Source organism: Uloborus diversus, chromosome 8 (assembly GCF_026930045.1).
Source record: "Uloborus diversus isolate 005 chromosome 8, Udiv.v.3.1, whole genome shotgun sequence".
NCBI classification, from domain to species: Eukaryota; Metazoa; Arthropoda; class Arachnida; order Araneae; family Uloboridae; genus Uloborus; species Uloborus diversus.
This window is the reverse complement of record NC_072738.1, coordinates 42775328-42790272: the sequence shown is the minus strand read 5'-3', so window position 1 is coordinate 42790272 and position 14945 is coordinate 42775328. Positions and strand designations below refer to the sequence as shown.

The 14945-nt window shown below is 33.7% G+C and overlaps 1 protein-coding gene across 1 annotated transcript in view; it reads left to right on the top strand.

Annotated features, from left to right (window-relative positions):
• The window catches only part of LOC129228330 (uncharacterized), a 60736-nt gene extending 46500 nt beyond the window's left edge, over window positions 1-14236 (top strand). The window contains exons 11-12 of the mRNA XM_054863007.1: window positions 2286-2444; window positions 14018-14236. Coding sequence (XP_054718982.1) covers window positions 2286-2444; window positions 14018-14236 — 378 coding nt within the window. The remainder of the gene's footprint in view (window positions 1-2285; window positions 2445-14017) is intronic.
• The last annotated feature ends 709 nt before the right edge of the window (window positions 14237-14945 follow it).

Sequence of the window (14945 nt, the reverse complement as noted above, 5' to 3'; positions counted from 1 at the left end):
GGCCAGCGTGAAGATAAACTTGATGATTGTAGTTAATGATCAAATTTTGATATGATGACTCTTAGGGAGAATCATGGGATATTTTCTGTCTTCTGATAAGTTTGAATTTTTAAGTATTCCACCTACACGCATAATTCCAGTTGAATCTAAAAAAGGTGTTAAACTTAAAAGCTTACTACTTGATTTTAGAGGTTTCGCAGATTTTAAACAGTTCAACTCCTCGGAAAATGCTGATAGCTGAACAATTTTAATAATTGCTGATGTACTCTTCAAGACTTCCTCTGTTGATAAATGGCTCTGAAGACGATTCTCAGGTAGAGTGGAACAATTATTTTTGAATCTCATACACCATGCTACCACTCTGCATAGCTTTAACCACGATGAATATTTTGGAATTAATTCTGGCTCTTGAAATTTTGACACACAAGAATTGTAGCCTTTCTTCTCCTCTTTGAGCACAGTTTCACTTAGGTTTGAGTTAATCACTACCTTTGGTTCAGTAATTTCAATAGATTGTTTGAGCCATTGAGGTCCGTGCAACCGCAATGTACTCCTCAAAAACTCTGATGGTAGCTTTCCTCTAGTTTCACAGTCGGCTGGATTCTCTGCTCCAGCAACGAATTTCCACGAAACACTAGGATTGGCCTCTTGAATTTTGGCTACACGATTTGCAACAAATGGTTGCCAGCGACGTGGTTCAGAGTTAATCCATGACAATACGACACGCGAATCTGTCCAAGCATAGACATGATCAAAAGAAATTTCAATATGGGTACAAACAACTTGTAAAAGGTTTGATAACAGTAAAGCAGCACAAAGCTCAAGCCGCGGAAGAGACTGGGACTTCAGCGGTGCTACTCTAGTTTTTGCAGCTAAAATATTTACTTGCACTTCTTGATCAGTTGAAGATTTTACATATATCACTGCACAATAGGACTTCTCGGAAGCGTCAGAAAATCCATGAATTTCTATAAGAGATGGACTGGAACACGAAACAAAACGCGGAATTTGAAAAGTTGATAGCTGTGGTAGTTCTAAATTAAATCTTCTCCACTTTTCTTCACATTTTTTACCAATAGGTTCATCCCAACCAATATTGTAACTCCATAACTCTTGAATCAAGATCTTGGCGTACACAATTACAGGTTCTAACCATCCCATAGGATCAAAAATTTTGGCAATCTCAGAAAGAATATTTTTTTTAGTGCATGGCTTCTCCATATCAATGGAATCAGTGAAATGAAACGTATCTGTAGATGGTTGCCACTGAATTACTAAAACCTTAACTCTTGTGTCACAATTGATCTCTACAGAAGTGTTATTTGCTCTAAACCTTTCTGGAATGTCTTCTAAAACATTTGGCACGTTTGAAAGCCATTTTCTCAGCGTAAAACCTCTCTTCGACATCATCTCAAACATTTGTTTGGCCACGAGTTTGGCTGTTTCTTCACTTTGGGCTCTTGAAAGAAGGTCGTCAACGTAAAAATCACGAATAGCAACGTCAGCCACTAAGGGAAAGGCGTCCTTTTCATCTAAAGCTAACTGTTTCATTACTCTTGTAGGTAAAAATGGGGCGCTCGCAGTTCCATATGTAACCGTTACTAATCTGTAAGACTTTAAAGATTCATTTGAATTTTCTCGCCACAAAACTCTTTGCCAGTTCCTATCTTCTGGATGCACTCTAATTTGCCGAAACATTTTTTCTACATCAGCGCAAAAGACTACTTCATACGTTCTAAACCGAAGGAGAATAGGACAGAGTTCTTGTTGAATTCTTGGCCCTGTCATCAAAAGATCATTCAAAGAAAGGCCTGAGGTTGATTCCGCAGAAGCATCAAAAACGACTCTTAATTTGGTAGTAGAACTCGATTCTTTTACTACACCATGATGGGGGTAAATAATAGGATGAATCACTAAACACCTCATTATTAGGGACCATTTTCATGTGTCCTAAGTTATAGTATTCACTCATAAAGTTCTTGTACTGCTGGTGCACCTCAGGCTTAGATGATAATGATTTCTCCAACGATTTAAATCTGCAAACTGTTGCTTGTCTAGACTCACCAAGCAACTCTGGTGATGAATGGAAGGGAAATTTTACTGTATAAATACCGTTTTTATCTCTCGAAAATGTAAATAAAAAATGATTCTCACAGTCTTGTTCTAGTTTAGTTAAACTAGAAATTTCTGGCACAGAGTCTAATTTCCAAAAATTAGTTAGCATCTCTTGTGTTTCTAATTGAATACTATTCACTTGAATACTATGATTCCCCGTTGCATGAAAGCTAACACTACCTGAAATAATCCATCCTAAATCAGAGCGAGATGCATATGGTATATTTTCGCCTCCCTTGATGGTTTCTTCTCTGAACATTGGCATGGAAATGTCTACTCCTAATAGAATAGCAATTGGTCCAGTTTTGAAAAATGCTGGATCTGCCAAAGTGAGATCGCTAAATTGTTCAACAAACTCTTTACTCAAAGTTATATGTGGTAATTCTCCAATAGTTTTGTTTATCACAAACACGGGAGTGGTGAATGACAACTTATTAGTGAAATGTGGGACAAATTTGATTTCTGAAATTCCATTAGTTTTAGCATCTGTTGATCCAAGGCACGATATGAGAAATTTAGCTCTTTTTCTAGATAAGCCTAACCTCTGTAAACAATCCTCAGTTATGAAGCTGACTTGGCTACCAGGGTCGAGTAACGCTCGACAAAGTTGCAACTCTCCAAAAGAATCTACTACCTAGATGATTGCAGTACACAATAATACCTGCCCATGATAGTTAAAGTCATAAACACAAGAAGTTATAGGCGCAGAAATATTTTCATGAATCGATGAATCTCCGATTTTGTTTCGATCACTGTATGATACTGCTGTTGATTGTGGAACAAATACCTTAGCACTAGCTGATAATGTATTTGAATTACTCGCACTTTGATAATTAACTTCGGAGTTGTTCTCAGACTGATTATAATGAAGGAAGGTGTGATGATTTTTAGCACATTTTTTACATTTATAAACACTCTTACACTGCGATACTCTACTACACATTATTTTTCTTCACAAAACTAACACGGTCTTGAACACTTAAATTGAAAAATTCATTACACTTAATTAAAGAATGCAATAAACACAAAGTGAATGAATCTCTGATGTGAATGTTGACACTTTTTGATGAACAATTAGGTGTTTACTGCCCTAATGTTTACTAGTTTTCAGTGTTCTTGAAAGAAATTTTAAAAATTCTAATAATTCATCCAGTTTTGGAATACTATCTCCTTCCATTGAACGTTCCCACCAACCTCTTGTATCTAGATCTAATTTGAATTGCACGATAAACATTAATAGAGTGTCAGAAAAGTTCTCTAATTTGAACTGTAAAGTCTCGAAAGACCGAATACATTCTCTTATACTATCACCAAACTTAAAATTTGTGAAGAATTTTCTGATTGCAATGAAGGTAATTACAACAATTTCCTTACTAAAGCACTCATAAGTTCTCTTTTATGCGAAAATCTTTGTGAAAGTAACTCCCACGCTATAGTAAAATTTGCATCAGAAATCGGAAGTGATTGCACAATTTTTAACGCTTCATCTTTTAAAGAATACTTCAAATACTGTAATTTCTGCCCGTCAGAGATAATTTCTCATTATTCGAAATCGCAGCGTTAAAAAGGTAACTAAATGACAACCATTCTTCAAGATTACCACCAAAACTCGGCAGAGTTTATTTTGGTAGTTTTATATCAGCTGCGTCGGAACATTTACTTTCATTTTTTACAACAGTACTTTTCTTAGAACTGGCTCTAGAGACTACAAGAACTAATTCGTCAATTATATCACATTGACCTATGTAGCTCAGTAATATAAGAATCAAGTTCCAATTCTTCAGACAAATCAAAAATATTATTGAACACACAAGTAATATCTTCACTAGATTTTTGAATTTTTATTTTGAAGAATTCCAATTCTGTTTAATCTGCGCAATCAATACAACTGTTAATTTTCTCCCTTAATTTTGTTAAACTGACTTAAACTGCAGTTTTTCTTTTTTTCAAGGCTTTAAGATCCATTGTCACACACAAATAAATGGAGCAAACTCACCCTCGTTGATGCATAAATTCTTCGGCTCCATCGGTCCATAAATAAAAATGAATACGAATCATAAATGAAACACAGAATTCAAAATGCTGACTCGTTCGTAGATCACAAAATTTGATTTTAATAGTGAACTGTAAATTCCCACAAAAGAACTCAGAAACACAAACTCAAGAATAGGTTCACACAACTCGTAAGGAAAAGCTCAGAACAACTCGCACACAGAACACAACACAATCAATTCGCTTACGACCGATAGCGCCCGGTTAGTTAATCACGTGATAGCTAATGATCACGTGCTCCAATCAACCAATCAAAAGCTTAGATTGGTAACCGATGCGGTAACCGGTTGATCAATGATGCGAATCGCAACTATAGGGGGCACTGCAGTCACTGTCTAATGGCGGACGAAAAAACTAAAACAAACGCACGTGGTAAAGAAGAAAATGCTAAAAGTGTTGTGATTTTTGTTCGTATGTATAATTTTTTCGCTTTATTCTTTTTAAATTAATTTTCAAAGTCTTGTGGATATTCTGGCCCACGTAAAAAGAAATGAGAATTCAAGAAGCATTACTAAACGTCAAAGATTAATGCAAACTACGTAGTTCGTAGTTCTAAGCAGCTATTTCCACGATGTTGAATTCGATGTTTATCAATTCTTGATAAAAGTAAATAATAATTTTGGCCTGACAAGAATAACAATTAATGCTAGAAAATTCAATATGACATTACAAATTATTATCGAAAGAAGATGATACTTTTTTGCCTTGCTAGGCTAGCGCTTATTGTTTTGCACTTGTAGCTGCGTTATTTCTCTCGAATTCCCGAATCGGTTAATTTAAAATTTTTCCGTTTCGATTTTTCTAATTTCTGAGTTACGATTTAATTATGTCATGTTATGCAAATCATCAACAAAATTCTCACGGATATATGGTGGTAGTTTTCTTTTCAGTTGATTGACCATTATTTCTTTTTACTTATCAAATTCTGTAATCTTACTACCATTTTATTCCACTCATGATAAAAATTCAAAATGGTTTAACTAAAAACGCGAAATCTCGCCAAGGCTACTTTGCTCGCACAATACTAAAACTATAACCCTAAACAAATTTGGCGAAACCTTTTAGCTGAGAATAAAAGGAATAAAGTAAATTCTTTCTCGGTTAAACATTTTTCATTTTGTTCTACGATAATATATTCAAGAAAATATTTTGCATACTGTTAATTCCAACTAAATGCTGCTGTAAAATATGGTTAGTTTAATTAATTTAAGGTTAAAAAAAACCCCATAGTCTTACAAATTCATACAAAACAATAAAAATTTTTACCTTGTATAACGTTATCCAAGTTTGTTCATCCAGAATTTTCGCTTTCACCATTTCTCAATCAACTCATATTTTAGAAGGAAATAATGAAAACTTAACATTATTTTGAAAAGCTCGAGAATACTACTAAGGGACGAATTAATTTCTGTAGCTGAAAGCACACTAAGACACATCGATTGCTTTAATAAATATTCAGAACAAACTTCCTGTGTTTACGTCAGCAGATATACGTGGAACGCAACGTGGCAATGTTTTAGTTTTCCCGGCAGTTTTATAAATCACCGCAAGGTAGCGTATTCGAGCGCTGGAGTTGCGAATTGATCATAGAACGCTGCGGTTAGTAACTGGTTACTCACCGGTTAACCGGTGAGGTTTGTCGAAAGCAACTTTCGAATATTAATCAAAGTCGAAGTATTTTTTAGATTATTGCCACAACCTTATAAAGAAATTATGTAAATTAAATTGAGAACAAACACCACGGAGTAAAACGTTTTAGCATTTAGACTTCACGGTAATCATATTGAGAAAAAATAATAATCAGGCGTGAAGCCAAACAGCGGATTTTCTTTTCCTCTTCCCTTTTTTTTTTTTTTTGTTCTCGCTGTACGAAACACTCGCAATTGTAATCACTTCGTTAACACAATATTTTATCCTGAAAAGTTTGCATTGTCCTTTTTCTTTTTCTATTTAATATTAATTATTTTTTGCTTTACATTAACAGGGAGCACGAACAAGGTTTATGGCAGTAAGTAACTTTCTCTTTTTTTCTCTAATTTTAATAGAGTGAGAAGCAAACATTGTACACTAATGAACAGAATACGATTCCTAACTATCATATACTCCAATTGTTTAAGTGATACGCATATGAAACTGTTTATTGCTAAAAATTAAATGATGTCAAATTGGTAAGCAAAGAAATGAGAAAACTGGGAATGCAAAATATGGCTTATTTTTCAAATCAAATCACATATATTAAGAAGGAAAGTGTGTAAAAAGGGAAATGATTCTTGAAGAAAAAAGTAGAGAGTTCTCCAAGAAAGCAAGTAAGAAATAACGATGTTTACCAAAACGTGGAAATGAGGAATATTGTAGGAGAAGTTCGTCGCAAAGAAATGGTAAGGCTTAAATCCTGTTCTGGACTTAGGGAGAGTTCAAATTTGGATGCCGTTGGTATTAATGTGTGATTTTTTTTTTTGGGGGGGGGGAGGCAATCATGAATAATTTATCATCATCACTTGATCAAGGGTCATGTTGCTCTGATTTTTCAGATTACCATAACAACGAAAATACGTTTAGCTCGTTGCTTCAATGTTTGTTAAGAGGAGACATTTTCGTCTTCATGGCTACAAATCATTTGCGTTCATTCAAGGAACGTATGAAACATTTATTCACCCGTTCATTTATTCATCTCATTTTACTTTGTGATCACCCTATTCATACATATTATCCCACGCAGCCTATTGATTAGGTCTACTGCTTCACGTAGGTGCTAAAGACAAATCACCGGTACGGGAAAGTACTTTTTTAGTGTCTTGAGGACTAGATACGTTTTAGACTCCTGAGGCTTCATGCAAAAAGGTAGGGAGTTGAAGAGGAGATATATGTGGGCAGGTGATGTACAAACAGAATTAAATCACAAGTCTAGCAACTAACTGTATAAGCAAAAAAAAAAAAAACCATAATAATAATAATAATAATTTGAATTTTGACATTTGGAATTCAAATTATGGTTTTCGCAATCACGAGTGTGTGTGTGTGTATGTAGGCGTGTGTGTTTGTGTCTGTGTGCAGGCATGAGTGTGTGTATGTGTATTTGTGTGTGTGTAGGAGTGTGTATGTAGGAGAGTGTGTATGTGTGTGAGTGTGTAGGTATGCGTGTGTGTGTATGTGTGTGTAGGTATGCGCGTATGTGTGTGTGTGTGTGTACGTGTGTGAGTGTATGTATGCGCGTGTGTGTAGGACATGGACGCAACCTGGAGACTGTTTTCGCTAGAGGAGCAGCATCGTGAGGCCGGTCGAGAATAGTGCTGCAGAGGGAGGCGAGGAGAAAATAAAATCATAGGAATTCAAAACAGTGAAGTGAGAACAATAAGCAATGTGAGTGCTCAAAAACTGCTTCTTCATTATGCAACACGAATAAGCGAATGAAATTTTTCTGACTCATTTTCGCTTAAAATTTCTAATAAAATATTGGCAATAATTTAACTACTTACAAGTAACTAAAATTAAAAATTTTAAAAACCCCCCACTGAGTCGCATATGTAGAATCAAGAGGGAAAACTGAACATCCTTTTAAAAGTCTTATACTATTAAAAATCAATTATAAGTATTTTATCTGCTAACAAATATAAACTGGCAGCAGATAAAAATTTTAAATCATTGCGTTTGATTTCCTTGTCGGCTAACAATGGATTCGGTTATCAATCGCGTGAATAAAGGCTTAGTCGTATTTAAAATCTGCTTTTAAAAACGTTATAGTTCGAATTCTTTGCAACATGGAAGTTCCAAACACATTCTATCAGACGCAGAAAAAATACTCTTTGTTTTGGTACTAAATTTTTAAATTTTTAAAACTGTTTTAACTGCAAAAATTGCGAAAAACCTTTTAGAGGTATTCAATTAATATCTTCGTTAATTAATGTCATCCAAAGACGCAACCTAGCTCAGAACACCCTCGATCAAATCTCCTTTCGAACAATTTTTTTTTTTTTTTGTCAAAATCCGTCCATCTGTTTAGGCGCTAGAGTGCCACAGACAGATACACAGACACGTCAAACTTATAACTCCTCCTCCTTTTTGTGCGTGGGGGTTAAAAAGGAAGGGGGTAAAATATGCTTTGTGTTAAATTATGATAGAAATTCTATTTGATTAGGCTTCAGGCTAAAATGTATAGTAGAGAAGAAGAGTATGCACATAGATTAGCTTTATATGTAGACAGAATTGTTTTTAATTAAATTGGAATTGGGATCAACTGGATGTGGAAGGTGCTAGCTCATGTTAGCATTCGAATTAGAAGTTTGCGTCGAACTAAATGATTTTTAAATGAACTTTAGTGTTATAGCAAGGCAATTCTACGAAACTTGAGCATCAAAATTTCAATATTAACAAAACTATAAGTATTGTTTATCATTTAAAAGCTTGAAATATATATTTTTAAAGTGTACCAAACTAAATTTTAATTTATAATTTTTCGTATTGAAAATAAGCCGTAAGAGATGCCTATATCTTTTGCGGGTTTTTTAGGAAAAATTTGACATGTAGTAATCAAATTTTTTTCTAAAAAAAAATCTAACTAAACAAGGTTAGTGTATTTTGTTATACTCATAACATTGTTTTATACTGGAAGCTTATATCAATAAATATCTTTATAGTGTTTCGTTCGGAAGCAATCTTATAATCAGTTTATAAATGTCAGTCAGTTACCATAAAAAATCAACTTTTTCCCCTCAGCATGAAAATTATTGTTGGAAATTTTCCAAAATTCATATTCTCTGCCTACATCAGAAGTATTTAAATGCTGAATACGTAGAATTGGGAGTTTACATCTGGAACACCGAAAATTCCTTGGTACCTGACTGACACACTTGATACGGTAACTGACTGACATTCTGTTTAATTTGAAAATGGCTGCAATGTATTTAATTTAGTACTCCTGAAAACAGAATTATTTTATTTTTAGCCCTTTAAGTGATATTAAACAACCTAACTCTCTTAATTTTTAAGAATGATTACATATTTTATTGATTTTATTCATTATTCATTTTTACATAATTTAGTAATGCTTGAGCCTTAATTTCAAAAATAACTGCCTAGTATTCGAAAAATACATCTATTCAAAGCAAAATAGGAAAGCATTTTACAGTTAGTACAGCCAAATGACAAATTTACAATATCACAACTTTCACAGAGGGGATTAAAATTCAGAAATATAGGAAGTGACTGCTAGTAAAGAACATTTCTATGGAGTTTTTTGTGATCTCCAATATTTTTTAGCAAGAGTGATAGATGGTAATAAGGGAAAGGCTAAGGTGAAATTCTTTAAAAAAAAAAGACTTGTTCAATCATATGGGTGACTAAGATGACTTAGAGGAAATAAAAATAGTTTACTTTTTATAGCTCAATAATTTTACAAGGTTGTGATCTATTTTTAAATATTGAAGAAAAATAAAAGATTTTCAAATCCTATAGCAATTTTAAAAAATATGAGGGAAAAGAGGTTATTGATAGAAAAAAATAAAATTTTATTATAATTGCTTTTCTTTTGCGTAGAGTTACATTTATAGAGGTTACAAAAAAATACTATCGAAGGAAGTGCTGTAGAGTTGCAATCGCCTACAGTTTTTGTACACTGACTACAGCTAGTGTACACGTGTAAACTACTTTAACAAAATACTAGGCTGCACAAAATTGTTATTTTTATGCTAAAAATCAACCTTTTTTATATACATTTTGTATCGCCCTTGCTTTGAAACGTCATAATTAGCATATTAAAACTATATTTTGTATTAATTTTCTATATGGTCTATTATTTTGGGGGTCCTCATAGGCAGAGGGTCTCCTGGTCTAGCCCTAAAGACAAAGTAAGCTCTGCTTTTGTCTTTTGTGTACACTTATTTGTATGTTTCACTGCCTAATTCTGAAATTTTTATGTCAGGATATGTAGGAAATTTACAAATGTTAGTCAGTTCGCTCACGAAGCTGTTCTAATTACTCTAATTTTGTTATTTTAGTGATATTTTTGAAATCAAATGCTGTATGCCGCAAGGTTATTAATTTTTCTTTGATCCCAGTTGAAATTTATGAATACTTCCTTTTGCTTTCAGAGGAGAATATTTTATTGAATCTATATTACTTTTCCCGCAGGTTGCATTAATGTCAGTCAATTACCATGCTTTTAACATTTTTTTAATCAACTAAAATGCATTTTGAAAATTCAATTATACCATTAAATTCAGTTTAAAGAAATCAATAAACTGGGAGAAAATGTATTTTTTTAAATAGATTTTTTTTTTTTGTTGCACGGTTGTAATATCAGTCAGTTGCTAATCTGTCAGTGAATTACCAACTTCACTTACCAACTACAAATCTTTATTTTAGCAATACACTGGTCACCAAGTATATGAATCCCATTTTTCTAAACAGTTTTGATTCCATAAAAAGGCTGATTCAATAAAGCGGCTAGTTCAATAAAGCTGGATTTTGTTCTGTTTTTGGCAATTTTATCCATTGAAGCGGTTGATTCAATTTTTCACTGATTCAATAACCGGAGTCTACTATCAAATCTAACAAATGTATTTTCATTGCTTGCCTTTTATGTCGACTTATTTGTTTTGCTGCTTAATTTTAAACATTTGCATCAGTATACTTAGAAAATTTCAGAAATGTTAGTCAGTTACCGGGATGTCAGTCAGTTACCAAGCAGTTCTAATTACTCTAATTCTTTATTGTAGCAATATTTTCCAACTCAAATGCTATAGGCCTAAATTTTGTTCATTGTTCTTTGATCCTGATTTGAATTTAATAAAACTTCCTTTTACTTTCAGAAAAATCTCTTATAGAATCAGTATTACTTTTCAAGTAGGTCGCATTCATGTCAGTCAGTTACCAAGCTTTTAACAATTTTTCTAAAATCACCCAATATGTATTTTGGAAATTCAATTTTAGCATAAAATTCAGCTTAAAAAGTACAATAAGCGAGGAGAAAATATCTTTTTAAAAGTTTATATTTTGAGGTTTATGTTTCAAAATACCTATCGTTTTGCATCGTGAATGTCAGTTACCCGAATCTGATACATTTTTATTTTTTATGAACTGCTTAGACTAAGTTATAATGCTCCATTATTTCTTAATAGTATGACTGTGAAGGAAATACAATTTGGAGAGAAGAGTAAGTATTGTTTTTATTCTTCATCTTGAAACAATTACACTGAGTTATAAGGTTACGATTTTGTAGTTGATGTGATTGTTTTGAATTAAAATTTGGAATGCATTGACTGAAAAATTTGAATTCCTAAAAGTATTTTTAAATGTATATTATCAGTAATATAAACTTATGATTTTTCTATTTCGCATTTTGTTTAAAAATAGAAAATCGTGTAAAATGAACATTACATTACTTTTGTACATTAGTCTACATAAAATTTCGTTTTAACACAAATGTAGTTGTTGGAACAAAATTTCAATTTTTTTTTTTATTCGTAGTTTTAGTAGCGCCAGCCATTGCAAGATTGGTAAACGGTACGCTCTATTTAAGTTTTTCATATTTATGTTACTAAATATAGAAACATATGCTGAAAAACAGAAACAGCATATTAAGCACGTTGAAGGAGTAACTCTAAAATGGAATTTATAGGCCAGTTTGGGCAACCATTCACTGCATAACAACACATTTACACAAAGCAAGGACAGGAGAGAGAAAGCACGTCCGTGCCCGCGCTGGGATTCGAACCCGGACCTTCCTGTCGCAGTCAGACGTTTCTGACCAATAGACAAGGCAGGCGGCTTTAAAACACTTAAAAACTACAGAATAAAAGGACAAGTGTGAAACACAAATGCGGACGAGATATTACAAAAATGAGCTTAGCATTAAAAAAAATTAGTCGAAATCATAATGCTTCAACAATGCTTTTAATTAAAAATGAACATACAGAAAACTCGTTTTTGTAATGCAACAATGGGCGTTTACAGAATTCAATGATAGTGAAAGAAAAGTAAAATATCACAACGCTAGATTGAAAAAGATAGTTCTTTATTTCCTTACAAATAATATGTTTTAAAAACATTTTCTAGTTTCTTGTGAAAGTTGATTCCTAATCTAGCAATGAAAAAGCGAATATAACTTCAAATTTTCCAGAATTCTTCTATATTTCTCTATTTTCATTTTCTACTATATTAGAAAGATTACTTATTAGCTATTAGTTTATTAACAAATAATCTGCTCTAATTGTTTAAAATTGTCTATTTGCAGTTGTCTTTCTTTGCACATCGATGTCCTGTTTGATCGATTTCAAATCACCAATCTTACTTATAATCCAAAATTTGAGGTAGTGTTTTTATTTATAAAAATCTTATATAATTAAAAACTGAGGTAATGTATCTATGTATGTACCTAAGTTTTTCAATATGAAGTACATCTCAACAAAAATTGTGACAGTATTTTATTAAGTACATCATTCCTTAGGTGAACATTTATGTTTTTCCTCAAAACGGGGCATTTACCAACTGTAGGCATCAGCAAGTGTAAATGTATTTATTAAAAAGCTTTTTTGAAATACTTAATGACAGATAAAAACAGAAATGAACACTTGAAAATGAAGAGTTGGTGTATTTTTTTAATGTACGTAATTTGAATGAATTTTGCTTGAATACATTTGGCGCTAATTTTATGTCAAAAGGAAATTCTTGGAAGAATTCATGCAATTTACTTTTAAAATCAACATTGATATAAGAGCTACGATTTGCAACTGAGCTTTTTCTCTTACCTACAAAATAGTCAGCAGCAAAAATACTATTTGAAAAAAAAGCAGTGCATAAGGGATAACAAACATGAAATTTATTAAATAACTAGAAAGTCGCCCGTCAAGGTATGACGGGTGAAAATTGCTTTTCTACATTTTAACGAAGCAATTCAATGTTTGGTGATATTTTGATAGTTGAAATTTTACCCCAAACTCCAGTGGATTAACCCTAAACTCCAGTAGATGGCGTTCGTAGTTGACCGCTTTTTCGTTTTTTTCATTCCCCTAAAATGACAGTCTTACCAGTAAAACAGTTAAGTGACCGGATCGAGTTCCGCTTTGTCACAATAAAGCCTTTCCCTGCACGTTAAACACTACCAAAACACATCATCAAATTATCATGCCGTGGCGCGAGTTGAAACACGCGCGTTAGTCGATCATCGGCTATTACATATATGAAGATTATGCATGATTTACTTTATTGGTACGAAAATAACTAGACAGCACTATCCAATGACTTATGGTTGAAACATTCAGGGTTCTGTTCTGTCACTTCAGAAAATGAGAAACTTCAGTAAGGGCGAGGCAACGAGACAGGATATCTAAAACGGGGCTGTCCCATTCGAAGTATATCACCTTAATCATTCCTGAAAGCATTATATTGTATGTATCCCTAGGAAAAATAACTTTCAAAGAAAAAAGCATAACTTTTCGCTGGACTCTAGAATGATGAACTGCTGCTTTTCCACAAATCGTCGCCTCAGAACAAGAGTAACACATTTAATCCCAGGAACAGAATTAAGCTATCCCACTGTTGCTCTGAGGCGACGAAATGCTCTTTTCTTTGATTGTAATGAGGGCTATGTTTTAGTTCCCCACTATTTGCAGATCTAGTGCATTCCCCACCGACTGGCATCCATTCTTTCATTGGGCTCCAGCTTCTAACTAGCTGGTTTTGTGGGCTCTCATGAAGCGAACCTGGTGGTGATTCGTTCAGTGAAAGCGATTGCCGCTTGGGTTAAAAATAATAACGTTCAATTTATTTATTTGCACTTAATGTAAAAAAAGTAAGATTATAGTCCGTTCCCCGCCAAATAAAAGCGTATAAATACCTTCTTACTTATTTCCAGAGTCTGGAAGTCTTCAGTGTCATTGGTGGATACATGGGCATGTGGCTGGGAATTTCGTTCTTGACCGTCTACGATTTCGTTGGTTCCACCATAAGATTCATCAACGTGTACTTCAAAAGAAAAAGGGAATTGAGAGAAGCCAGGTTGCATCCGGAATCGAAACGAAAGCGGCGTTCGAGGGTCCGGTACAGTCACATCAACCGAAGTTACCAAAACTGAAAACATCAGCTTTACACAATGAACACGCAGGACATAATAAAACACTCAGATAACAGTCACATCAATCGAGGTTACCAAAACTAAGAGCATCATCTTCAAACAATGCACATGTAGGACACATAGTATTATCACATGACAAGCACATCATCCGAGACCCGAGGTTACCAAAGCTGAAAGCGTCATTTGCAAGCAATGCACAAGTAGGATGGATATACGGAGGTAACACACTCGGATGACAGCTACATCAACCGAGATTACCAAAGTCAGCATCATCTTCAGACAATGCACAAGTAGGACATAGTAACTAGTGATGTGCCGGATGGTTAAAAAAGTAGATCCGCGGATACGGATGCGGATCCGGATCATTAGTGTCAAGATCCGCGGATACGGATACGGATCTCATTTTTTTTAAACCCAATTCAACTATCCAAGTGTAAAATTTGTTACGGAAGGTATTACCGTCAGAATAATGGCAGTTTCTTCAAAAAATGTTAACTGCGGCAAAAATATAATCAAGACTATGATTTACTCTTTAAAGAAATCTCCGTTAAAATTGAAGGAGATTTGGAAGGAATGGGCTAGCGTTGCATTAATGCTTAGATGGAATGTGAAAAATTACTTCTAGCTTACTCGGTAAATGTAGGATACAGGAGCAAGAGTGTAAAGCTGCTACTGGACAGGCTAGAAATATTTTTTCGCATTTTATTTC